Here is a 25,644-nt window from a genome sequence, read left to right as displayed (position 1 = left end):
GGCCATGCCAGACAGGGCTGCAGTGCCCAACCAGCACATGTGAGACCCAGGAGTAATGGGTACGAAACCAGTAGAGGGGCTATGTGGGGCTCCCCTTCTGGGCCACTACTACCACTGGTGAGCATGAGAGCTGGGATTGGGGGCAGACCAGGCTGTGCAGGGCTACAACACCTGTTGGCTTGCATGTGAGCTGGGTTAGTGAGAAAGTCAGACTGGGCTGACTGTACCCACTGGTGCATGCATAAGCCAGAGCGGGTGTGGGTTGATTGGGCTTTGCCACAGCATCAGCTGGCAGCTGCTGGCACTGGGGACAAATTCTGTCAAGCTAAACTGCATTACCACTTGGAGAATGCAAGTTTTGGGAGTGGGAGTTGGCCTATTAGGGAAACATTGGGCACCTACCTCTTGGGTTGCCACTCCCACTGGTGAGCATGAGACCCAGGACTGGGGGCAGGCATGGCTAGACAGTGACACCCACCAGCATAAGTGTGGGCTGGATGGTTAGGCTGGTTGGGTTGAACTAGGCTTCAATGCCCATTGACATATATGAGATCTGAATGAGATGTGGGCAGACTGGATCAGTTTGTTGTACATACCGGCAATCATAGGAACCAGGGTAGGAAGCAGGTCTGGTGGAGGTTGCTGGGGGGGGCCACTCCAACTAGGCTGCAGCTCCCACTGATTTATATAAAGGCTGAGTGTGTGGTGGGCAGGATTGGGCTTGGGCTGCAATACCCATTGGTTTACGGAGAGAACAAGGCTGGAGACATAGCTGACTCAGTAATCACAACCACCAGTGTGTGCATAGGCTGATTTGGGTGACAGACTTTACCAGATCCTGTATTGGCAAGCACACACAAGAATCAGGTCTTGGATCACCTCAGATGGAGTTTCTTTGAGGATGCCCCCAACTGAATCACTGGACTAGAACTACAACCATGGGGAGAATTGTAGGCTCCATGGTCTGACTATGGAGTGCATGTGTCAGAGCTGGGTTTCCTCACTGGCTTAGACGGAACAGTGGACAGCATATCCAGATGCACATGGAGTATATGGCAGTACATTGGAGCCTGCAGAAGATTCCTGGTACCATAACAGAGGACAGAGGGCAGAACATATTGATGAACTATTAAGTGTTGGCAGTGATTATCTGGACAAGGTGGTGATGTCAGCCAGTGAATTCTGGAGGGATTTCATTGTACTTGAAGTAGCAAGATTGACAGAAATTCAGAACTGTTGAGTTACCAAAACTGCTTGAGCACTTGTAGCATGTCCCACATCAGGAACCTGGGGTTGGCATTGGTGGCCACTTACCATCCCAGGGTGTAGAGGCAGTATGGAGGTTGAGTGTGGTTTCTCCCCTTACCTTCACCTTCCCCCAGATACAGAAAGGAAAAAGAGAATATGAAAACAATGATCTCACCCACTTTCCTCTAGCCCTTGATCCTTCCCACACTAATCAACCACGTAAAAAGCATCAAAAAATTAGCAAAAGAAAAACTAGTATGAATGTTTATCATGTGATCCAGCTAAGCAAGGAATGATAGGACTAAAAGAACAGAGAGAGAGAGAGAGAGAGAGAGAGAGAGAATCCACAAACCAGAGAGGTTAAGTCTACAATATCTCACACTGGTTTTGTCATTTCCTCTGTATTACACAGCAGACAGTATACTGAACTTACACAGAGACACGGCTCAATGTGCCCACACTAATCATGTCCCTGTGCCATAGGTTGATTTCATGTTTATTTCCAACTATTATTAACAAAGCACACTGAGGTCTCTGGCGTTCTTAGATACAGCCTTCATGAAGAGCAAAGCTGAAGTCCATGGGAAAATCAAGCTCCATGTACAGTCCCATCTCTTGACACAACGCTTAGAATAATCGGTTTCTCAGGTTTAAGGATGATATCCATGGCCAATTTAATGGGGATCTGCAATAGTGAAGTAAGCATGATGAGAAGTAGAAGACTATAGACCCCATTAGGTTAAAGAAAATTGCCAATAAAACCTTATCGACCCATGAGGTACACTAACCTGGGTTTCCTTACAAGGCTTGAAGGAGAAGTTCTGCATTAACCTGACGAGAGCCAGTTTTAAATTCATGAGAGCAAACCTCATGCCAATGCAATTTCGGGGACCAAGTCCAAAGGGAAGGTAGGTGTAAGGATTGATTTTGTCTTTGTTCTTCTTACTGAACCTGGTTCCACAACAGAAATGAACACAAATTAGTGACACAATAAGCCACAAGAATCACCTATTTGAGTTGTTGCTTATCCCTCTCAAGCATTTGTGGGTTAGCCATTCAGATCTTGCTCTTACTGAGCTTTAAGAGTTATACGTTACTCCTCACCTTAGAAGAGCTTTCTGTTTTGTTGATGAGATGAGGTAGATGCTGTTTAAAGACATTTTGCATTTGTACTTTAAAGTTACATTTAGAGTGGTTGATGTGTGCATATTCTGGAATGCATGGGAGAACTAAGAATGATGGAAGGGAGAGGAGGTTCCTGCTTCAACTGACAGTTGTTTTGGTCATATGTTCACAGAGAAAGGAGAAGATTCCTCTTAATATCTAAATAAACCTTTCCATATTCTCTCTTCTATAATCTCCTTCTTACCTGTTCTCCTCCTCCTTCTCTTCCAACTTTACTTAACTTCCCTCCTTTTTTACCACCCTTTCCTTCTCTTTCCTCTCCAAATTCTCCCTCAAATACTTTTTGAGATCCTCCCCACCACCACTCTCCTTTCTCTCGCCATAATAGTTTAAGTAAGATAATGTCCATGTTATCTGATGCTACTCAACTTTAGTATCATCAGTGACTTCCTTTCTTATCTCTTTGATAACTTCCTTGGGTGTTACACCTATCATTTATCCAAATAATTCCTGGATAGTTCATGGTTTTTAGAAAAGAATGTACTGTGAAAATGACCATGGAATGTAGTCCTTTGATTTTAAAAGAGTGCTGAAATTTTGTTGGCTATTCTTAAGTTTCTATAGGTTATTTTGCTCACTGTACTGTATCAATCAGAGGAAGGTAGTGTGTGAGAGAGCTGATAGAGTTCATGGGTGTTGGGACAAGTGTTAGGCCCATGCAGATGTGGTAAAAATGCTCTGTAGGCTTGATTTTCTTTTTCTTTTAAATTGCATATTTTGTTAAAGTTTGATTATACAATTCTGTACGCTCTGTGACTTCCCTTACCTCCTCTGCAAATTCCCTTTCACCTACTTCCCCCTGCCCTGATTTCCCCTATGTTATTACAATAGTATAGTCCTTCAGAAGCAGTTATAATCCCAACAGTGAATCTGGACATCCTTCTCTAGATCTGGTTCTTAGTGGGAAAGCTTCCAGAATTTCCTCATTTAATATAATGCTAGCATTAGGTATTTCGTATATTGTTATGATTGTATTATGGAATGTTCCTTCTATACCTATCTTGTTGAAGGTTTTTAGCATGAAGTGGTGCTGGATTTTATCAAATGCTTTTTCTGCATCTATTGAGATGATCATAGGCTTTCTATTTTTCAATTTATTTGTATGGTGAATCACATTTATTCATTTGCAAATGTTAAGCCATCCTTGTTGGCTAGTATTTTCTTGATGGTCATTGCCTCCATGTTCATCATGGGTATTGGTCTGTAGTTCCTTTTTTCTGTTGTGTCGCTATCTGGCTTTGGTATTAAGGTGATATTGGCTTCCTAGAAAGAGTTTGGAAAGATTGTTTTCCGTTTTATTGTTTAGGATAGCTTGTAGAGGATTGAGTAAGTTTTTTTAAAAAAACATTTGTGGAATTCTTCAGTGAAGCCCATTGGTCCAGGGTTTTTCTTGGTTGGGAGCGATTCAATTACTATATGTGTATCAGTGGAGAACAACAGCCTGATTCCCCACCAATACACAATCCACACACCCAATTCCATAATATAAAATTACTTAGCATTTTCACAACCTGTTGTATGATTTAAACCTTCTCAATGCCATGTGATTTTTCGAATTGTACATAATGATAGTAGCCTTTCTCTAGTTACCATTTTCAATAGTTTTGAAAGCAACGATTACTTTTTCCATAAAAAAATCTTCTAAAATACAGATACACAGATGTAAATGATTCTACTTTTGACAAGTTTGTTACATACACTAAGAGATACTATAATATGCTTGAACCAGCCTGGGTCAGGTGGATTCCCTTTCCCAGGGTTTCTATACCTTTCAGGGCGGAATTCATAAGGGTCTGTCCAGTACTTTGGATCTCGGTGAAGAACATAGCTTGGCATCATCACAAGTGTCCCTTTGGGAATGAGTACCCCATTGATTTCAATATCTTTCTTACAGACTCTCTCAACTCTGGTAGCAATTGGGTATATTCTAAGAGCTTCATTTACCACCATTTCCAGATACTCCATCTGCATCAGAATATCATACGTGACAAGTGCCTGGAAAAATAAACAGATTTTAATAAATTGAGATATGGAATTAATTTTAAACTCAGTCAATGCGATACTATGGAAGCATTAGGTGTTACAGAGGATAGTTCACATTTGGGAAAGATACTGACATTTAAGAGGTATTTAGTAAGAACAGCATCATTTGCCCTTCTGAATGAATAGTACATTCCAATATGGGAAGTAGTTATGAACTGGGAAATCTGAGGAAGATTCCCTCCACAGGCTCTGAAATCCTCAACATGGCCTTATAATACATGTATGAATGAGATGAACAGAGTACAATAGGCTCTCATAAAATATGCAAAGTCATTGCATCTTTCAAGGAACTGGACATGGAAAGGAGAAAACTCAAAATCATGCCAATTTCTTTTTTCAAAAACGCTGATTAGAAACTGCTTTGAATATATATACAAAATCTGAAGAGATAAGGGGCCAAGGTTGTCATGTAGCAGGTAAAGCCACCATTTGCAATGCCAGCATCCATCAGTTAGTTGGTGTCTGGGCACTCGACTTCCAACCATCTCACAGATAATGATCTGGTAATAGCGGGATAGCACAGTCTGAGAGTTTGTGTCTCTGCCGCTCACATAGGAGAGCAGAAGCAGCTATTGGCTCCTGGCTTCATCCTGATCTCACACTGGCCCTTGTGGACTTAATGGGAGTGAACACCTGATGGGAAATCTCTTTGTCTCTCCCTACCTCTCTAGATCTGCCTTTCCAAATAAATAAACCTTCTAAAAAAATTTTTTTTTTGCAAAGATGAGGAACTGTCCTCTTTCTATCCTATTATGACCCCAAAAAGTTTAAAATATGTTAATATGGTAAGATTTAATTCTAATGAGAGTTCAATAGAGACAGGAACCTATTCAAGTTTTACTTACCATTTCAAGAATAGGCTCTCGGGTGTAGCATCAGGCCTGAATTGCAAACTCTGACGAAGATGAACCTGGTGTTTACTCTGCTGCCAAATAGCCACACCACCCTAGGTTCCAGGTTTATTCTTGTAACAGGGTCCCAGGACCAACACTGCTTTACAAAGATCTTAAGGTTTTGTGAGCAGCACCAGCATCATTGTCACTCTGTGTATTTTTCTCTTTAGATGATTTCTAAATTGCCAGTGAATGTTTCCAGGTTCACACATTCTGCGTCCATTCACCTACATAACACTGAGGAGGCGTTGGCCCCAAAATGCCCCTACTTCAAACATCACCCACTCACCTTATTGGGCAAGGCAGCATCAACTTCCTGCTGTAGTTTCTGCTGGACATCAGGGTGAGTGGCCAAGAAATACATAATGAAGGAGAGAGTACTACTAGTTGTCTCAAAGCCACCGTGAATAAAGATAATTGCCTGGGCTACAAGCTCTAAATCAGTCAGAGCTAAAAAGAGAGGAAACACCTTTTAGGTAAAGCATATAAGTGTGAATCAACTCACAGTAAATAAACAAAGCCCACATAGAGGTAAGTATTGTGCTGTGGGCTAAGCTGAAGCACATATGAATGCTGGATTCAAGTCCAACTGCTCCACTTCTAATTCAGTGCTCTGCTGTGTCTGGGAAAGCAAAAATGATGGCTCCAGTACTTGGGCACCTGCACACAGACAGGATTCTCCAATGGAGTACCAGGTTCCTAGCATGAGAAGCTGAAAGATGGGATACAGTGTGAGAATCAGCAATGCCTGAAACTCATGGCCTGAATGCCGTCTTCCCTAGTGCGTGCCCTTCTTTTTCCTCTCCTCATGCTCTCCATCCAGCCCTTCTGGTAATAAGCTAGCACACCACTTAATGTGGCTTCTAAGAATCTAGGCATTAACATCAACTGTTCTGTCTAGTCAGGACTGAATTATGACATTTAGATACTCCAGAACTGTCAAATACATAAATGCCTACTCTATACAATTCATAACCTAAAATAACCTTAACATCAAAACGTATATGGGTCTGGTTTACCATGGACTACTGCTACAATATGATGATGGATAGTTCAGCCACCAAATGCTTTCTCTCCGTTAGCAAAAACTTCCGGAAGCACCCATGTGAGAATGTGGAGAGTGGATTAATGAATGAACATGCATACTCACCTGCTTTACCCTATTTCTCTGAAATAATAATAAAATTTTAAATAAAAATTTAAATAAAACGAAACTATTTAAAATAAGAAGTTAGAGGAAGTCTATAAAGAAATATTTACACAGATGTAATGGAATCAATTGAGCCAATTGTTAAGTACTTAAGAATTTTGTGACATGGCTAACAAAACCAGTGGTAGGCTAAAGATAATTGTGAAGAGAATGTGAATTGGGGATACTTTCTGAGAGACACAAAAGGAAAATATGGAGAGATGCAGGGAGAAACAGAAAATGAAAGCCTATTGACATCATTGGGTAGGATATGTATGGAAGTATTTTATTTCTTGTTCTCTGCAAATAAATTCGTTTTCCTCATTTGGTCAAAGAAATGATCTGGAGAGCAAAGCCATTTCAGTAGGAATGATCACTTCTAGTTTCCAAATACGATGGACTTAGGAAGTCATTGCTCATCCAGCATAATGACCATGGCTTCGCTTGAAAGCCATCATTGCACGGTTCAAGTAGTAGGTAGAGATTTACACTTGATCTTAGCCAAAAGGCCGAGAAGTGATAGTAGTACGTAGAGATTTAAAGAGAAACTGCAAATATACAAACAATTAAAAGTTTCCCCCAAGAGTCCATGTGTATTACTACAGAAAATGGAATTTCCCAGGATGTTAGGCCACTGATCACACTTCCATCAAGTAGTCCTAATTAATACCAGCTCTGGACAGAATGACTGAGTCCATGTCTAGATGAACATTTCCAGGCAGAGGCGCTGATTCTGGAGACATGGATGTGACTGGGTATCAGCCTCTGTTTTACAAGCAGCTGCAATTCAACACTCACTCACTGTCTTCCTGGCATGGAATACTACACTTCTCATGGTCATGCCACAGGCTGGGAGAATTCACTCTGGCTACCACTGATCATATCTGTACACGTGTCCCTTGGCAGTCTGGTAGAATTGCTCATCTGTCTGGAAAATTACATGCATATTTTGGAACAAACCCTCCCTCACTGCTTCCCATCCATTCTTGGTTACCTTTGTATGAATCGACTTCTTTGGAATTCTGGGAGTTAATCAATAGTTGTAGTAAATCCATTCGGTGCTGAAAGAGAAATGTCAAGGATGAGACAACCACAAGTGTGAAGCGCATCAGGAGCTCAGCACTGCACCTGCTCTCTGAAGAAGACCCCTCTCAAGTCCAGAGGTCTGACTGGTGTCGCCTGACTCACCACTTTCAATATTATGTCTGAAAGTACTAATTGTCATGCCTATCATTACATTGTAAATGTTCTCACTGACTCATTTTCATGCCACCTGCCCCAAACCCAACATTCTTCCTCTCTTCCAAAAATAAAAAAAAAGCTGTAATTCTGAAACCTAGAGTTCTGTATCCACCATTAATAAGAAAACCCCAGAAAAATACATGAATCATATGGTTACAGCCCCAAACCCTGACAGAGAGGGAACATCCTCATGTAACGTTTACCTTTTTCTTGTCTTTCAGGCGATCTTCTTTAATTTTTTCTACAGATGTTTTCAAATAATCTACAGAATTTTTTTTAAACACAGTAATATTCAATGCTTCATAAACTGGAATGAGGAATGGAAAAAGTGCTGTAGGAAAAAGAAATAAAGAAACCATAATGGAATGCAGCATTTACATGGCACAATTACCATTGCTCAGCCTATCAGAAGAGTAAAAGTCCTCGGGATTTTGGGCCAGGAAGCATTCCCTCAGCATTTTTCTTTAGACTTCCAGGCCGATGGCCAAGCCATGGTACATCCACACACAGAGGTCCTTACTTAACAGAGCAACCAATGGCCTTTTCTTCATCCTTGAAATGACAAAAGGACTGTATGAAACTCCCTGACCTCTTTGCTTTTTATTTATTGGACTATATACTCTTTGGGTAAACAAAAACACCCCTTTGTTGCTTGTAATAGCTGCCTCTTCAATGAAAGCAGTCATGATGGAAATAATAGCACAGAAATATAATTGAGTTGGTATGGTGGCTCATCATCTGTCTTGTAATCCTGGGACCCTACATGGGCACTGGTTGATTCCTAGCTGCTCCACTTCCAATCCAGCTTCCTGCTGATGGCCTGAGAAAGCAACAGAGGATGACTGAAGTCCTTGGACACCTGCACCTGTGTGAGAGACCCAGAAAATGTTCCTGACCCCTGGCTTTGCACCAGCTCAGCTCTGGCTGTTATGGTGGCTTGGGGAGAGAAGTAGCAGATGGAAGAACGTTCTCTTTCCTCATTTGTCTATAAATCTGCCTTTCAAATATGAATAAGTAAATCTTCAAAAACTACAATCAATAATAGCAAGGGAAAAAAGGAAGATCCCATGTATGTGGAAATCATTCAATACTCCTAAACAGTCCAATTCAAAGAAAAAAAATCAAAAGGATAATTACAAATTCCTGGAGAGGTTAATAAAGTTGAATCCACTTTATGCCAAAACTTATGGCACATCTACTATCAGATACAGCAAAAACATCGATTAGAGGGAAATTCATTGCTACAAGTGTCTACATTTTTTAAAGAGATCTCAAATAAACTAACTTGACATGGTAGCACACTGAAAAATTTAGAGCAAATTGAACTGAAAGGAAGTACAAAGAAGAAAGGGAAAGACTCAAGTGGAAATTAGGGGTGTAGAGAATATGATAGAAAAATCAATAAAATAAAATGCTGGGTTTTTTTCTAAAAGGAAACAAAATGGCAAACTTTCAGTTAGATAGATGAAGGAATAATGGCTGTTGACATAGTACTGGCATCAGAAATGAATGACAAATAATTAGTTTAGACATAAAAAGAGTATAGAATTATAAAGGAAATCTAATAATTCAGTTATTAATAAAATTTGTATAAATTAAATAAATAATATTGAGATCTCCCATAAGAACATGAATTATAGAATTGAAACAGTTAAGTTAGAGACAACATGTATAGGATATACACAGATATGAAAAACTATCTACAATGAAGACCTCAGTGCCAAATGAATTCAATGGTGAATTCCATTAAGTATTTAGAGGAATAGCACTTCTTCCCAAACACAAAGTGCGATGAACTTACTCTAATAATAGCATTAGATATAGGGCCTGTGATGTGGCAAAGGCAGCTAGTAGTCCCCCAGTAGATTAGATTCCTATATGAAAAACCCATAGTAGAAGATACTCTGCTGACTCTGCCCTCAGACCAGAGAGGGTCTACCCAATAAGTAGTTGGACTTGTCTGGACTATGGGATGTTGGACTCTATGCTTGGCAAATACTTGCAGGGAGGGAATTTCAACTGAACTTGAACTATGGTTATGCAGCGGGGTGGAGGAACCCACCATGGGGGGAGGCTGGGGGGGAGAATCCCAGATTCTATGTAATTACAACACAATGTAATTAATGAATAAATTTAATAAAAAAAAGAAAAAAAAGAGAAAAACCCATAGTATGGGGCTGGCAAACTAATTTCTGCCTGCAACACTGGCATCTCATGTGGGAACTGGATCATGTCCTAAATGCTGTACTTCCCATCCAGTTTATGCCTTGGGAAAGCCATGGTGAATGAATCAAGCCTTTGGCTTCTGTACCCATGTGGGACATTCACAAGAGGTTCGAGGTACCAGACTTCAAATTGCCTTAGCTCCAGATGTTAGAGCCACTTGGGGAGTGACTCAGCAGGTAGAAAATTTGTCTTGTGATTCCCAGTTTCAAAACATACCAGAAAGCTATAACACCACAGGAAGTGGGGTAGTTCCTGAAGGCACATATAGACAGAGACTAACATAACAGAAATAGAGCCCAAAGGTAAATCCTTATTTTCATAGCCCACTGAATATTGTGAAAGTTTTATGACCATTTAAGGGAGGGGGTATCAAATTCAACATATAATGCTGGTACAATTTGGACAGTCACACAAAAATAGAATCGAATTAGACCCTTATTTAACATCCTATACAAAACTAATTCCAGGGGCTAGTTCTGTGGTGCAAGAAATTAAGACAATTTCTGCAGCAACTGCATCCCATATGGGTACTGGTTCAAGTTCCAGGTGCTCTATTGAGCATACTGAGCATACACTCAAAAATTGAAACGGATATTCAAACACAAATTTGTGCATAAATTTTTCACAGAATGAACAGTTTACAAAAACCAAAGAGATATGAATTCAAATGCCCAATATGAATGCATTGGTAAATAACATATTGAAAGCTGTATAATGGAATATTATTTGCTCCTACTTAGAGAAGATTTATGACACACACATCAACATAGAAGAACCTTGAGAGCTTAAAAATAATTTAGAAAAATCTGTCACAATGGACAGGTTTTATGTGATTCCATTTATAGAAAGTGTAAAGGATAGTCCATCTATGGAGAAAGAAAGATTAATGGCATTAGGGGTTAGGAGTGGTGATTGGAGGAATAGGATTAGTAAACTGAGAAAATTGTTCTAAAACTGGCCATGGTGATGGCTTAATTGCACATTTTAGTGGGTGCATTATGTTTTATGAATTGGCTCTCAAAAGACTTTTTTAAAGAGAAAGAAATAGTATAATACTTACTTATTGAAAATAATACAGGATCAAATACATTAAGTTTTAAAAGCGTCTTGGCATTTCTCACAAAGGGATCCTGTGGGTTTCTAAGGGAATCAATGTCCACTCCAAATGATGTAGCAGTGATCACATCCAAGCTGTAGGACCCAAAGATACTGAGGAGAAAGACATGAGGGCAATTAAAACCAGCCCCTACTTGCCATTCCTCAACTACACATGCAGCAGGAAGTGCTGGGAATGCACATGTCAGGCACAACAGGCAGACAGCCACACACTTCCAGGACCACTGCCTGGGGCAAGGCAGTGTGGGTCAGTGGGTTACGTTTGGCAAGCCCATTCACCAGAGTGCTGGTTCAAGTCCAGCCTGCCCCACTTCTGATATAGCTTCACGCTAATGCATCCTGGGAGGCAGAAGATGATAGCTTCAAGCTTGGTCTCTTGCCAACCACAGGGAACCTGTTGTTGGACTTCTAGACCCTTGGGTTCATCATGGCCTACTCTAGTGAACCCCACAACTACATTCCTACTTACTCTTTCAAGTCAACGGGCTTGCCTTTCTCTGCTTCCTGACTCAGATTTTGCACCAACACATCTCCATACCGGGCAATGATGGGCATCATCTAAGTACAAACATACAATACCAACCAGTGAGATGCAAAGATTCAAATCACACAAGAATAAAGTTTTCCAATGCATGAAATTGTCCCATAATGCCTCTCTATATAGACCACTTAATCCATGGTTCAATGTAGAGCCTGAAGTTAGAGGAACTTGATTTATCAAAACAGAGGTAAGTAAGCAATATTTTAGATGAATGTAATATTTCTTCTAGGTCACAAAGTCAAAAGATCATTTTGAGGAACCTCAAACACACTGCAAAATGTACCAAGATTTTACTTTCTACCTGTTCCTAATTCATTAAACTTTCTAATTAAAAATCCACTTTTTGGGCCCAATGTGGTGGCCTAGTGGCTAAAGTCCTCACCTTGAACGCACTAGAATCCCATATGGGCACCGGTTCTAATCCTGGCAGCCCCACTTCCCATCCAGCTCCCTGCTTGTGGCCTGGGAAAGCAGTCGAGGACGGCCCAATGCATTGAGACACTGCACCCGCATGGGAGACCTGGAGGAACTCCTGGCTCCCGGCTTCAGATCAGCGCAGCACCGGTCATTGTGGTCACTTGGGGAGTGAATCAACAGACAGAAGATCTTCCTCTCCGTCTCTCTCCTCCTCTGTCTACATCTGACTTTGCAATAGAAATAAAATAATTTGTTTAAATCCACTTTTTAAAATACCTCCTTGAGTTTACCACTAGTGAATGTTGGGGACAACAGTGCTCGAAGTCTCTTCCATTCTTCATCCTCAGAATTGAAGAGGGCTCTTTTCATTAGTCCCAGTGGTCCCAACACCTAGAATCCAAATAAAAGACATTTTGTTCTATGTAAGTTTTCAAGTTCATGATGATTGTAAAGACCTGTTACACACACATCAGTCATTTCCAAAACTAGTGGTGGCATGTATTCTAGTTGACATACCTAAGTTTATGTACTCAATAAATACTACCCCAAAGGCCTAGCCTCACACGAGAGTGGAAATGCTGTGGTTTGAGGCCATTATCTTCATTTTCCTATAGCAGTCAATGTTCCTATGACAGGAAAACTGTTTTTCCAGGAGAAGAGACAGAAAAAGAAACCTAGAATATCCTTTAGGTTGGTGAAGAACAGGAAGTGGTTGGTGATAGCTGGCTGAAGGTCTCATAAGAGTATGTTTCTTCATTCTAATGTTTTATCTCTTTCTCTCTCTCTCTCTCTCTCTCTCTCTCTCTCTCTCTCTCTCTCTCTCCAGACACACACACAGAGACACACACACAGAGCAACTCATAAAAGGAGAGAACATTCCTTAAGAAAGCAAAAAATACACTTTGATTTGCTTCAGCTGTTCCACTTTGAGGTATATGCCTAAAAGAAATGAAGTCACTGTATTAAGAACTGAACTCTGATGTTGATGACAGCACTATTCACAATAGCAAAGCTGACCAACATACCCACCAACAAATGGATGGATAATGAAGATAATGTAGGAGATACACATAGTGCAATGCAGCCCCAAATCACAATAGTTATAAATTAAAATTCCTGTTATTCTCAGCACAATATTGATGGAACAGAAATTTATGTGTTAAACCAAATAAACGTTACACAGAAAAACAAATACTAAAACATCTGTCTTGTGTGGAAATTTTTTAAAAAAATCTTAATCTGAACATAAAAGAAGGATTACTGTAGGCACTGGAGGACTGGAGGAAGGAATACAGAGGGAGGTTGAATAACAGGAACCAAAACACTGAGAAGTGATAAGATTAAGGATTTCATAGCAGTAGAGCATCTATAGTTTACAACAACAGATTTTATAATGTATGAAACACTGGAAAAGAACTCACAGGCTCCAGTGTAAAGAAAAATTAAGAAACTAAGAATCTTTTTATCAACCATAAGCTAATCTTCCACCTGTGGTGCCAGCATCCAATACAGGTGCCAGTTCTAGTCCCTGCTACTCCATTGATGATCCATGTCCCTGCTAATGGCCTGGCACAGCAGTGGAGGATGGGTACTTGTACTTGGGTACTTGTACTTGTACTCAGGTGGAAGATATGGAAGCATTTTGAAGCATCCAACATCACACTGGCCCAGTTTTTTTTTTTTTTTCTGTGTATCTCTATCTGGCTTTGGTATTAAGGTGATATGGGCCTTCTAGAAAGAGTTTGGAAGGATTGGCTCCCTTTCTATTGTTTGGGATAGCTTGTGGAGGATTGAGTAAGTACTTCTTTAAACATCTGTGGAACTCTTCAGCGAAGCCAACTGGTCCAGGCCTTTTCTTGGTTGGAAGGGAGTTAATTACTGATTCATTCTCGGTCCTTGATTTAGGTCTATTTTTTGCCTCATGACTCAGTTTTGATAGATTGTATGTGTCCAAAAATCTATCCATTTCTTCTAGGTCTTCTGATTTGCTGACATATATTTGCTTGTAGCATTTCCCAGTAATTACATGTACATCCGAGTTATTTGTTGTTATATTTTCCTTTTCATATCTTCCTCTTTTTTTTGTATTAGTCAGGCTATTGCAGTGTCTATTATATTGATTTTCTCAAAGAACCAGCTCTTTGATTCATTGATGTTTTATACTGTTCTTTTTGTCTCTATTTGCTTTATTTCCTCCCTCTTTTGATTATTTCTTTCTTACTGCTAATCTTGAGAAACCAATGAAAACCCTGACACAACATTCCAAAACTTGTGGGACCTGCCAAAGCAGTGCTACGGGGTAAATTCATTGCAATTGGAGCTCATGCCAAGGCCCAAGAGAGGCGCCAAATACAGGAACTAACCACACACCTCCATGAATTGGAAAAGCAGCAGCAGATGAGCCCCACACACAACAGGAAACAAGAAATCATCAAAACAAGGAAGGAAATCAACCAGATAGAAATAAAAAAAACCATACACAAAATCAATGAATCAAAAAGCTGGTTTTTTGAAAAGATAAACAAAATAGACACCCCGCTGGCCCGACTGACAAAGAAAAAACAAGAGAAAGCAAGAATTAACACCATCAAAGATGAAAAAGGCAACATAACAACAGACATTACAACCATTAAGAACATAATTAGAAATTACTGCAAAGCACTGTACTCCAATAGATCAGAAGACCACCAAGAAATGGAAAAGTTCTTAGACTCACACAACCTGCCAAAACTTAGCCCAGAGGCAACAAACGACCTGAACAAACCCATAACTGAAGCAGAGATTGAATCAGTGATTAAAGACCTCCCAACAAAGAAAAGCCCAGGCCCAGATGGCTTCACTACAGAATTCTACAAAACATTCGGAACAGAACTAACCCCAATCCTCTACAAACTCTTCAAAACAGTAGAAAAGGAAGCAACCCTTCCAAACTCATTCTATGAAGCCAACATTACCTTAATCCCCAAACCGGACAGAGATCCTACAGAGAAAGAAAACTACAGACCTATCTCTCTGATGAACATTGATGCTAAGATACTCAACAAAATCCTAGCCAATAGAATTCAAAAAATCATCCGACAGATCATTCATCCGGATCAAATAGGATTCATCCCTGGAATGCAGGGGTGGTTCAACTAAGGAAATCCATCAATGTGATACACCACATCCAAAAACTGAAAAACAAGAATCACATGATAGTATCAATAGACGCAGAAAAAGCTTTCGACAAAATCCAGCACAACTTCCTGCTAAAGACCCTAACCAAGGTAGGCATAGATGGAAAAATTCACAACATAATCAAAGCAATATATGAAAAACCCAACGCCAGCATCATACTGAATGGAGAAAAACTAGAACCCTTCCCACTGAAATCTGGAACAAGACAGGGATGTCCGCTTTCTCCACTGCTATTCAACATAGTTCTAGAGGTACTCGCTGAGGCCATAAGACAAGAAAAAGAAATCAAAGGAATCCAAATGGGAAATGAAGAAGTCAAGCTTTCACTATATGCAGATGACATGATTCTTTATATGGAAGAGCCAAAAGGCTCAATACAGAGACTACTAGAACTTATACGAGAGTTCGGTGGAGTGGCAGGGTACAAAATTAATGAACAAAAATCAACAGCCATAGTGTATGCTAACAGCCCCAAGTTGGAAAAAGATCTAACCAGCAAGATACCATTCAAAATAACAGAGAAAAGCATGAAGTATCTGGGAATAAACCTAACCAAAAATGTAGGAGATCTATTTGAGGAAAACTACAAATTACTGAAAAAAGAAATTGAACAAGATCTAGAAAGATGGAGTAACATTCCATGCTCCTGGATAGGTAAAATCAATATCATTAAAATGTCTATATTGCCAAAAGCAATATATACATTCAACGCAATTCCAATCAAATTGCCAAAAACATTCTTCATGGAACTGGAAACAATGATCCAAAGGTTCATCTGGAAACACAAAAAACCACGAATAGCTAGAATCATCCTGAAGAACAGGAAGTTAGCAGGGGGAATCACAGTCCCGGACCTCTGGACATACTACAGGGCAGTGGTTATCAAAACAGCCTGGTACTGGCACAAAGATAGAGAGGAATATCAATGGAGCAGAATAGAAACACCAGAAGGGAACCCACACAGATACAGTCAAATAATCTTTGATAAAAGGACAAACGATAATCCAGGCAAATGGGAAGGTCTCTTCAATAAATGCTGTTGGGACAACTGATTGATAGCCTGTAGAAACAAAAAGATAGACCCACATCTCTCACCATATACTAAGATCAAATCTAAATGGATAAAAGATCTAAACCTGCATCCAGAAACCTTCAAACTTTTGGAAGAAAATGTTGGAAATACTCTGCAAGATCTAGGGGTAGGTCCCTACTTCCTAAGAAGGACACCAAAAGCAGTAGAAATCGAGACCAAAATAAACAAATGGGACCTCATCAAACTAAAAAGCTTCTGCACAGCAAAGGAAACAATCAACAAAGTAAAAAAGCAGCCCACAGAATGGGAGAAGATCTTCGCGCACGACATAGGTGATAGAGGACTAATCTCCAGAGTATACAAAGAATTACAAAACAGCCAAAACACCAAAATAAACAAGCCACTCAAGAAATGGGCACGGGAAATGGGCAGACATTTCACAAAGGAACAATCCCAAATGGCAAATAAACATATGAAAAAATGCTCAAGCTCCCTGGCAATAAGGGAAATCCAAATTAAAACATCAATGAGATACCACCTAACGCCAGTAAGGGTGGCCCACATGAAAAACACCAACAACACTTGCTGGCGAGGTTGCGGGGAAAAAGAAACCCTACTCCACTGCTGGTGGGGCTGCAGATTGGTACAGCCTCTATGGCAATCAGTATGGAGAATATTCAAACAACTCAAAATCGACATACCGTATGACCCAGCTATAGCACTCCTAGGAATATATCCAGAACACTTGTTTTATGAGAAACCAACATGCACTCCTATGTTCATAGCAGCACAATCAGTAATTGCAAAAACATGGAAACAACCAAAATGCCCATCAGCAGAGGATTGGATAAGAAAGCTATGGTTCATCTACTCCATGGAATACTACTCAGCTATTAAAAAAAACAAAATGCAGTTCTTTGTGGCCAAATGGGCCAAACTGGAAACCATAATGCTAAGGGAAATGAACCAATCCCAAAAGGTTAGATACCACATATTTGCCTTAATTTAATGTGATATGATGTTAAGCATATCATGTTATGTTATTGATATTATGTCATTTGTAGTATATAAACTAAAATTGAACTGTGAATGGGGGGGGGTCACAGAAAGTGGTTAAGAAATCGCATTTATTTTTAACATGTTGACTGCTCAATACCATGTCAATTAATTCCATAATGATGTTAATTGTTGCAGATGGTATATTAGTGCTTTTATTTGACCGGGAAGATACTCTGCTGACTCTGCCCTCAGACCAGAGAGGGTCTACCCAATAAGTAGTTGGACTTGTCTGGACTATGGGATGTTGGACTCTATGCTTGGCAAATACTTGCAGGGAGGGAATTTCAACTGAACTTGAACTATGGTTATGCAGCGGGGTGGAGGAACCCACCATGGGGGGAGGCTGGGGGGGAGAATCCCAGATTCTATGTAATTACAACACAATGTAATTAATGAATAAATTTAATTAAAAAAAATTCCCTATTTTGTTGATGTCTTCTACAGTTAACTCTGAGGTTGGCAAAGGCTACTGCTGCTTTCAATGGGGAAAATTAGTAATTAGCCACTGTGCTTCTGTCTCTTCCTTTGTTCTTGGCCATTGTTATTCTGGTTAGCAGATTCCTCTCCTTATGATTGTTTTCTAAGCTGTGTGTCTGGTTACCGGTTCTTGGAGGTGAACCAAGGCACAATACTGCCCATCCTGTTGGTTTGTTTGATCTGACAGTGGGTAGAGGTGAAGTGGCAGACCCCAAGCTATGTAGCAGAATCAGGGTGGGTTTCTCAGCCCAAACCCCCACCAGTGCCACATCAGGAACCATTTTATGTACTGTGGCAAAGGGTGCAGAACTGGAAGGACACCAGTGAGCTATACATGCACTAAACCAGTTATGCAAAAGAACCATCCAAGAAAAATAAGACGAAATACTCCTGAAATTTCCCTGAAAAAATGTGTGACTAAGTATTTAATAATAGAAGATTAACAAACAAATACTTAAATTTGCAAGAAAAAAAAATGAATGCCTACCCGCCGGTTTGTGAAGACAGAGTAACATTCTTTCACCAGCACTGTTTTCATCATGTCTGGATCAGTGATGGCCAACATTGGCTGCCGACCCTCAAACAACCTGCGGTGGAGAACAGAACTGATTAAACCCAACAAGCCAGATGCACCACCCAGAGCCAACCTCATGAATTCAAACTTTGATCCTGACATTACATTTCTCATTTTTCTTTTGTACAACACACAGCAAGCAACATTCCTCCTAATTCACGTTAGAGTGGGATATACAGGAAGATTTCAACACACACAAATTACTCTAGTTTTCACAAAATTAAGACAGTTCAAGTAGGACAGAGACATTTGAAGTCCAAATACCTTGTCATGAAGACCACATATGTACAATTAATGCTAAGGGGATAATACAGTGATGCTGCAAATAAGCCACACCTATAAGACTGGCATCACTTACGGGCACTGGTTCATGCCCCAACTTTTTCCACATTAGAATCAGCTCACTGATAACTGCCTAGAAGTGGCAAAAGTTGGCCCAAGTGTTAGGACCCCTGACACCCACATGGGAGCCTGGCTGAACCTCCTGGCTTCTAATTGTTCCTCATCCTGCTCCAGCTGTTGTGGCTGGCTGGGGAGTGAACAAGCAGACGATCTCTCTCTCTCTCTCTCTCTCTCTCTCTCATCCTGTCTGCCATATGACTTTGAAAATATAAAGACCAAACATTTTTTAAAAGGACTGTTAGAACATTTGTTAAGAAAAGGTTCAAAGAACTTAAAAAACAAAGGACTTTGAAATCTCACTCATTAAAAGATCAGCTGATGTGGGGGCCAAGTTGGAAATTCATACATAGTTTGTTCAGAATATCGATTTCCCACAAACTTTTTGAAATCTCCTTGAATCCTTGGTTTTAAAAGATGTAGGAGGTGAGCGTTTCCCTAGTGGGAGTGTGGCAGTCAATCACCGCATCCTTTACTACACTGTCTGAGTTCACTTCCAGGCTCCAGCCACTGGACTGTGGCTTCCTGCCAGAGAACATCCTGCGATGCAGCAGCTGAGATCACACAGTTTCCTATCACCCCACGGATGATCTGCATTATGGTCCCTGTACTTCTCAGTCCTTTTTTTGGTAAGAAGTCTATTAATTAATTAACAATTAAATGCATATTTTACACAGATAAGGAGACATAGAGACAGAGGTTCACTCCTTAAATGGACATAATGTACAAAACTGAGCTGATGTGAAGCTGGGACCAGAAGTTCTTCTGGGTAGCCCATGTGGATGTGGGGGCCCAAGGACTTGAGACATCCTTCACTGCTTTCCCAGGTCATATGCAGAGAGCTGAATCAGAAGTGGAGCAGCTGGGACACTAACTGATGCCCATATGGGATGCCACACCATCACACAAGCCCCAACCTAGTCCTTCCAATAGCACATATTAAGTATAAATTTTATGTGACAAAGCTTAAATTGTAATTGAAAGAAAAGACATGGTGTGACACAGGTACAAGGATACATTAATAGAAAGGCCTGGAATAATGTATTTTACTCAATTAATGCAGCCAAATAGGGAACAGCCAGACCCTAGGCAGAATGTAAGGTTGGGGGTCCCAGGGTCATCAATGGCTGGACAAGGTGATGATCTACAACATTCACACCAAACTTGGACACTGACACCTGGGAGGTATAAAATCTTTGGTAGGACAAACCTCCAGTCTTACTCTTAATACCAAAAGGATCTAAGCTGAAGTTGTCCCCTACACAGTGTGTGCCTTACAAAAAACATGGAAGTTTCCAAAATACTCACCCCCACATATTTCCATACTTTTTATAACATTCCATGTCAAAATTCCACATACCCTGGGAAGGGAAATGTAATATGATTATTATACTAAATATAGTAAAGCTGACCCCAAATTGAAACCAAATGTCCCAAATGCAAATACAACAGGCTTAATATTTTTATGCAGCACTTACACAGAAACTTTTATTTAGAGATATCTCAGAGAAAAAATGAGAAGACATGTGAAGTGGAGAAGTGAACGCACTGTCGAGCTATTGAGGTCCCTAAGTATTGTGGAAACCCAGTGGCTTACCCTTGTCTATAAATACTACACAACCATTGTCACTGTGAAATGTTTTCCTGAGGCTCTGTGGAGTCCAACATATTGTAACCCTTCCAGTTAATTCCTCCATGGACACATGAGGAAACGGAGACTTACGGAAAGTAGTGAGAGTCCCAGAGATGCATCTACTCTTTTTTCTATCTCTGGAGTTCTTCTCTAGACTTCTGGCAGATTTAGGAAGTTGAGGACACCAAGCCAATCTCTTTTGTTCTAGATTTGTGTCACTCTTAGGTATGGTGTTGAATGATTGAGAGAATGCATATGTACTTGCTTTCCAGTGTTGGAGCTCAATATGGGAAAAAGGAACAGATATCATTTCTCCCTACAGGGACCCAGCATATTACAATAACAGCCTAGGGTCAGGAATTTCAGCATTTTGGTTAAGACGCCTCTCTCCCATATTTGAGTATCTGTGTTGCATTCCTTGCCCTGCCTCCTCACTTTCAATTGCCACTGATGGTTCAACAGGGTAATTCAGGGTCACTTGGGAAATAACGATTAAACTCAAAGCTCTCAGTGTGGCTGAGTGTAATCTTGGCTGTTTGAAGGCACTGGCAGAGTTTGCAAGCACATCCGATCTATATGTTTCTCCCCTCCCCCAACCCTAAATAGATAAATAAATAAATACACTGCTGTGAGTTCTCACTTGTGAAAAAAAAAATGTTGTGCTGCTAAGTTTCACTTGTGATGCTTTTAATTTAAAAAGAAGTTCAGAGCTGATGTAGGAAAAATTTTAAAAAGAAATTATTGCCCTTCCAGAAGAAAAATAAGTATGGAAATTTCAGGTGACTTTTTAGTAAGACAGCTCCAGTTGTGAAAATTAACATTAGAAAGATTGTAAAACTAGAGGGGAAATCAATGTGGGGGGGGGGGAGTGGCTCGGGGAAGGGCACGGGCAATCCCAGAACGTATGGAACTATATCATAAAACAAAATCAAATATGTTAAAACAAAAAAGAAAGAAGGCTAAGGGTCTGTGTGAGAGGAAATAGGAGCCACAAAACTGTGCTCACAGGTATAGAAACACACATACACATACATACACACCAAAACACACACATAATAGATGCATATATACACACCAAAACATATACATGCTTACAAACACGCAAAACAGAGATATGCACATAGACACAGACATACACAACACAGAGGCACAGAAACACAGACTCCTACACACATACCTACAGACATACACACGCACACACAAACACAACACAGAGGCACAGACACACACATGCTGGTCTTGATGTTGGATTTCTAGGCGTGCATTGGTGACTCTCCACCTTGGACCAAGGCCCTGACAAACTATTACATTAGTTTAGCCATTAAGATTTGGCCACAATTTACATAATAGGTAGTGCATTTCATATTCTGTTCAGTTTCATGAGAATTTTAGTGTTTTGCACATTATCCTGTTTCTGTATTAATGTACAAAACATTTTGCTTTTTTTTTTTAAAAAAATCCTGTTTCATTTTTGAATATTTGAAGCCCATGGACAAACACGATCTCCTCTCAATTATAACCACTCTGGCTCTGACACATGAATGGCCATCTGTGAAGGAAGGTAAGTAAAAGAATGCTCTTGTCCTGGCTCTCTAATCCCCAGCAGATGCTACAGCAGGCAAAACCTTGGGTAGATTCAGAACAACAGCAGGGAATTACATGCACATTATCTGGTGATAAATACCTAAGTGCCTAATAAACCGAAGTTTCAAAGCTATTCAGGAGGAAGGAACCACAGCTATCACAGTTTCTGCTACAATCAGGAAAGTTGGAATCTAGCATACAGCTTGGTGAGTTGCCAGGGGCCCAGTCCCACATTGCTTCAAGTACTAAGCATGGTGACATGTTCGTGGGAAAGTGTCAAGGAAAACCCAAAGACGTCTTTATAATGCACTCAGAACATAAACATCAAGTCTCAGCTGAGTGTTGACGCTGGTGTGGCAGAGAAAGTCCAATTTCAAGTGAGGCAAAACCCATTTGAATTCTAAGCCCAAAATAACCTTTTCCACCCCTCTCCCCCGAATGGGGCTTACACACCAGTGAGAGATGGGAAAACTCAGAACTTCCCCCATGAGGAGAACTCGGCAGCTCTGTGCAAACGCATGAAGCAAGGAGGCAGTTGCAGTTCAAGCAACACTCACCTTGCGGTAGCCCATGAGAGTGCCCAGGAAAGGCAGAGGCTTTGGTCCAGGAATTCCCATCTTCTTAAAAGTTCCAAATGTATAGGTGCCATATCTAAAACGTCAAGGAGGAATCAGGTCACAGGGGTGATAGTTTATATAGAGGGGACACAAAACAGTCAAACCAGGGAGGTAACACGTGGCCAGTGACTAACAACAGAACTCATTCTCTCCTTCCTCATCACCACCACAAGCCCCCCAAGAAGTCACAAAGTCTCAGTAAAGGCCCTAAAGTCTTTAAAGTCCCAATCCTAGACTGAGTCCCTGAAAAACAACCCCAGATGACAGTGGTTCTGACAGGTTCAGGATGGAACTTCCCTGAGACATTTCATTCACTCATTCATGCAATGAGGATTCTTATTCTGGTTCCAAACCGGGGAAAGTGATTTTTCTTTTGTTCCTAGGAAAAAATGTTGACTTGAATCCACTCAATCAGAGGGCCACTGAGAATCTATGGTGTCATTATTCTTGGAGTTTGTTTAGCATTTTAAAGTTTTACTTCCTATTTAAATCCACATCCTATATAGGACATGGCTTATCACAAGTCTAACTTTACACCCTGGACTGTCACAGGATTACTTTTTATTTTTGATGTTCATTTTAGAGTGTGCGACCCAAGATTTCATCCAAGAGTGAAAACTGATCAAACCAGGCAATCAGCATCCTCATTTCTGTATTTCTACAGAATCACAAATGTGTTCAGGTTCCCATGTGCCGTAGAGAAATGTGAATATCAGTCAGCAAGTCACAAGCCTTTAGACAATCTGGTGATTTGAGCTATAGAGAAATGTGAGCACACATATGAAGAACAGTGTGCATGGCTAACACACAAAGGATTCATTTCCATGCATTTTCTCATGAAACACACCCTTCCAACTGTTGATATTGGTAAACACAACACCAGGCATGTTCACTCTTTTCAAGATGGTCAGTGATAAAGCACCAAGGTTCCTGCCACAGTCTATCAGCCATCTCTATCAAACCAGCCAGAGGCCAGTGCTCCCTAGAACAGTCCTGCTTGCAACCCAACTTCCCTGGGTCATATACAGACTCCAAATACAAGGTCCTGGATCCTTGCTAACCCTCACTACAGTGACCCTGAAATGGCAGACTGCAGGAAGAAGAGAAGCAGAAGGAAGTGGTTGCTGGCAAGCACTTTAAGAGTAAAACTGTGGGACGGTGCGGTAGCCTAGTTGTTAAAGTCCTAGCCTTGCGTGTACCAGGAATCTGTACAGGCATGGATTCATGTCCTGGTTGCTCCATTTCCCAGCCAGCTCTCTGCTTGTGGCCTGGGAGAGCAGTAGAGAATGTCCCAAAGTCTTGGGACCCTGAACATGCGTGGGAGACCCAGAAGAAGTTCGTGGCTTCGGATTGGCTCAGCCCTGGCCATTGTGGTCACTTGGGGAATGAACCAGTAGACGGAAAATCTTTCTCTGTGTCTCTCCTTCTCTCTGGAAATCTGACTTTCCAATAAAAAAATGAATTTTAAAAAGGGTGAAACTGTAAGATCCACTGGATGACCCCATAGTGGGAAATTCAGCAAGTATGGCAAAGGAGTATGCTCTGTAAGTGTTTCACCATGCACTGCAACTGCTGCCAGCAGCAAGAGAGTAAGCCTCCAACATTCTCTTGCTGACAGTAACAGGGACATTCATTACGCAATAGCTAATAATTAACCATAACCTGTTCCATATGGAATGGGTTATGATCTAATGTTTTCTTCTTTACATATTAGCCTTGGAGGCAGGAAAGGTTATTAACACTCTATCAACCCAGTAGATCTTATGGTATTTGATCAAATAAAATTGAAAAAAAAGTTGTATGATTACACATATATGTGATCACCACAGGCACCTCAGCCCAGTACACTAGGGCATTGGGTCCTTCCCCCAAGACATGTAGTGAAAGTCTGAACACCAGCTGCCACCAAAGTATAGTTGAGGTAGAGATCAAATGTGATATGAAGGGAATTGTCCCATCCACCATCCAAGGTAACTTCTTGCCTCTCCTCTTCTGTCAGGCCAGGAATGTCAACATAAAAAGCAGTTTCTCTCCTGGGCTTCCTTGATTCAGGCTCCTGTACTGGCACTTAGTTGTCGGGGGAGGGAAACTTGAAAACAGAATATTGAGAGCGCCTGCTTTTTGAAGCTATTTATGAATTAGATTTCAGTGGAAAAAATCAGTCTCTATACTAATTATAACATCCCAAAAAAACATGAGAAAGAAAGGACTGAAAAACCACATGATTGCTACAAGGTCTCCTCCGCTTTAATTAAAAAAAAAAAAAATCACCACTTCACCAATGTCAAGGCTGAGGAAACAATTCACTAGAGAAGTGACAGGAGGGAGTTCCAGGGGAGAAGCACAGGGAGTCAGAAGAACTGAGACTGAACCTCCACTGAATCCTGAGGCACTGGACTGCTCTGTGTCAATGATGCTTGGGCAGCAGAAGTGGGGGTGGGTGGGCTGGACCACCCATATTCATAGGGCATGATCTCTCACACTCTTCCAGGGTAGATGCAGAATTCACGGTAAGTTACTGCAAACCAGTGCAAGACAAACTCTCCTGCCCCCAGAACCTTTCAAGTTTGAACCTGGGGTGAGAATCCCACTGCTCTTGGTAGCCACATGTTTACATTATGTCTCTCCTGAATTCTCACTAGCCAGCCTGGGCCAAACTGAGAACCAATCAGGGAACCCTTCTTAGAAACAGATGTCACTAAACCTGCTAAGAAGAGACTAGAAACTGGATGGGGGTGAGGTACACCACAGAGATCTCACAGAGATCAATAATTACCCTTCTATTGGCTAACACTAAGCTCTTGGGCAAATTCAACACCGACTCTCAGAACAGATGAATGAAAGACTGGCCTCATTACCATTCCAGATTCAAAGCTTCAGGAGAGATCAGATGGGACAGCTACTCACAGATACAGGAGCACCAGGCTGGTAACCACGAGAACCCAGGTTTGTATGGAAAAGTCTGGCATCAGGTCCATTGCCACTCACTGT

The 25,644-nt window shown here is 40.8% G+C and overlaps 1 protein-coding gene across 1 annotated transcript; it reads right to left on the bottom strand.

Annotated features, from left to right (window-relative positions):
- Window positions 1–1,717: 1,717 nt before the first annotated feature.
- LOC101521480 (cytochrome P450 3A6-like) lies at window positions 1,718–25,644 on the bottom strand. Its single transcript, XM_012927501.2, has 13 exons — window positions 25,561–25,644; window positions 22,594–22,687; window positions 20,128–20,180; window positions 18,334–18,433; window positions 12,377–12,490; window positions 11,612–11,700; window positions 11,087–11,235; window positions 8,004–8,131; window positions 7,553–7,619; window positions 5,659–5,819; window positions 4,202–4,428; window positions 2,037–2,199; window positions 1,718–1,933 (listed from the first exon to the last, which is right to left on the bottom strand). Exons 1-13 carry the CDS (start codon window positions 25,629–25,631, stop codon window positions 1,838–1,840), a joined length of 1,512 nt encoding a protein of 503 aa, XP_012782955.2. The 5' UTR covers window positions 25,632–25,644; the 3' UTR covers window positions 1,718–1,837.

The sequence above is a fragment of the Ochotona princeps genome, chromosome 24 (genome assembly GCF_030435755.1).
Source record: "Ochotona princeps isolate mOchPri1 chromosome 24, mOchPri1.hap1, whole genome shotgun sequence".
Taxonomy (NCBI): domain Eukaryota; kingdom Metazoa; phylum Chordata; class Mammalia; order Lagomorpha; family Ochotonidae; genus Ochotona; species Ochotona princeps.
This window is presented reverse-complemented; position numbering and strand designations above follow the sequence as displayed.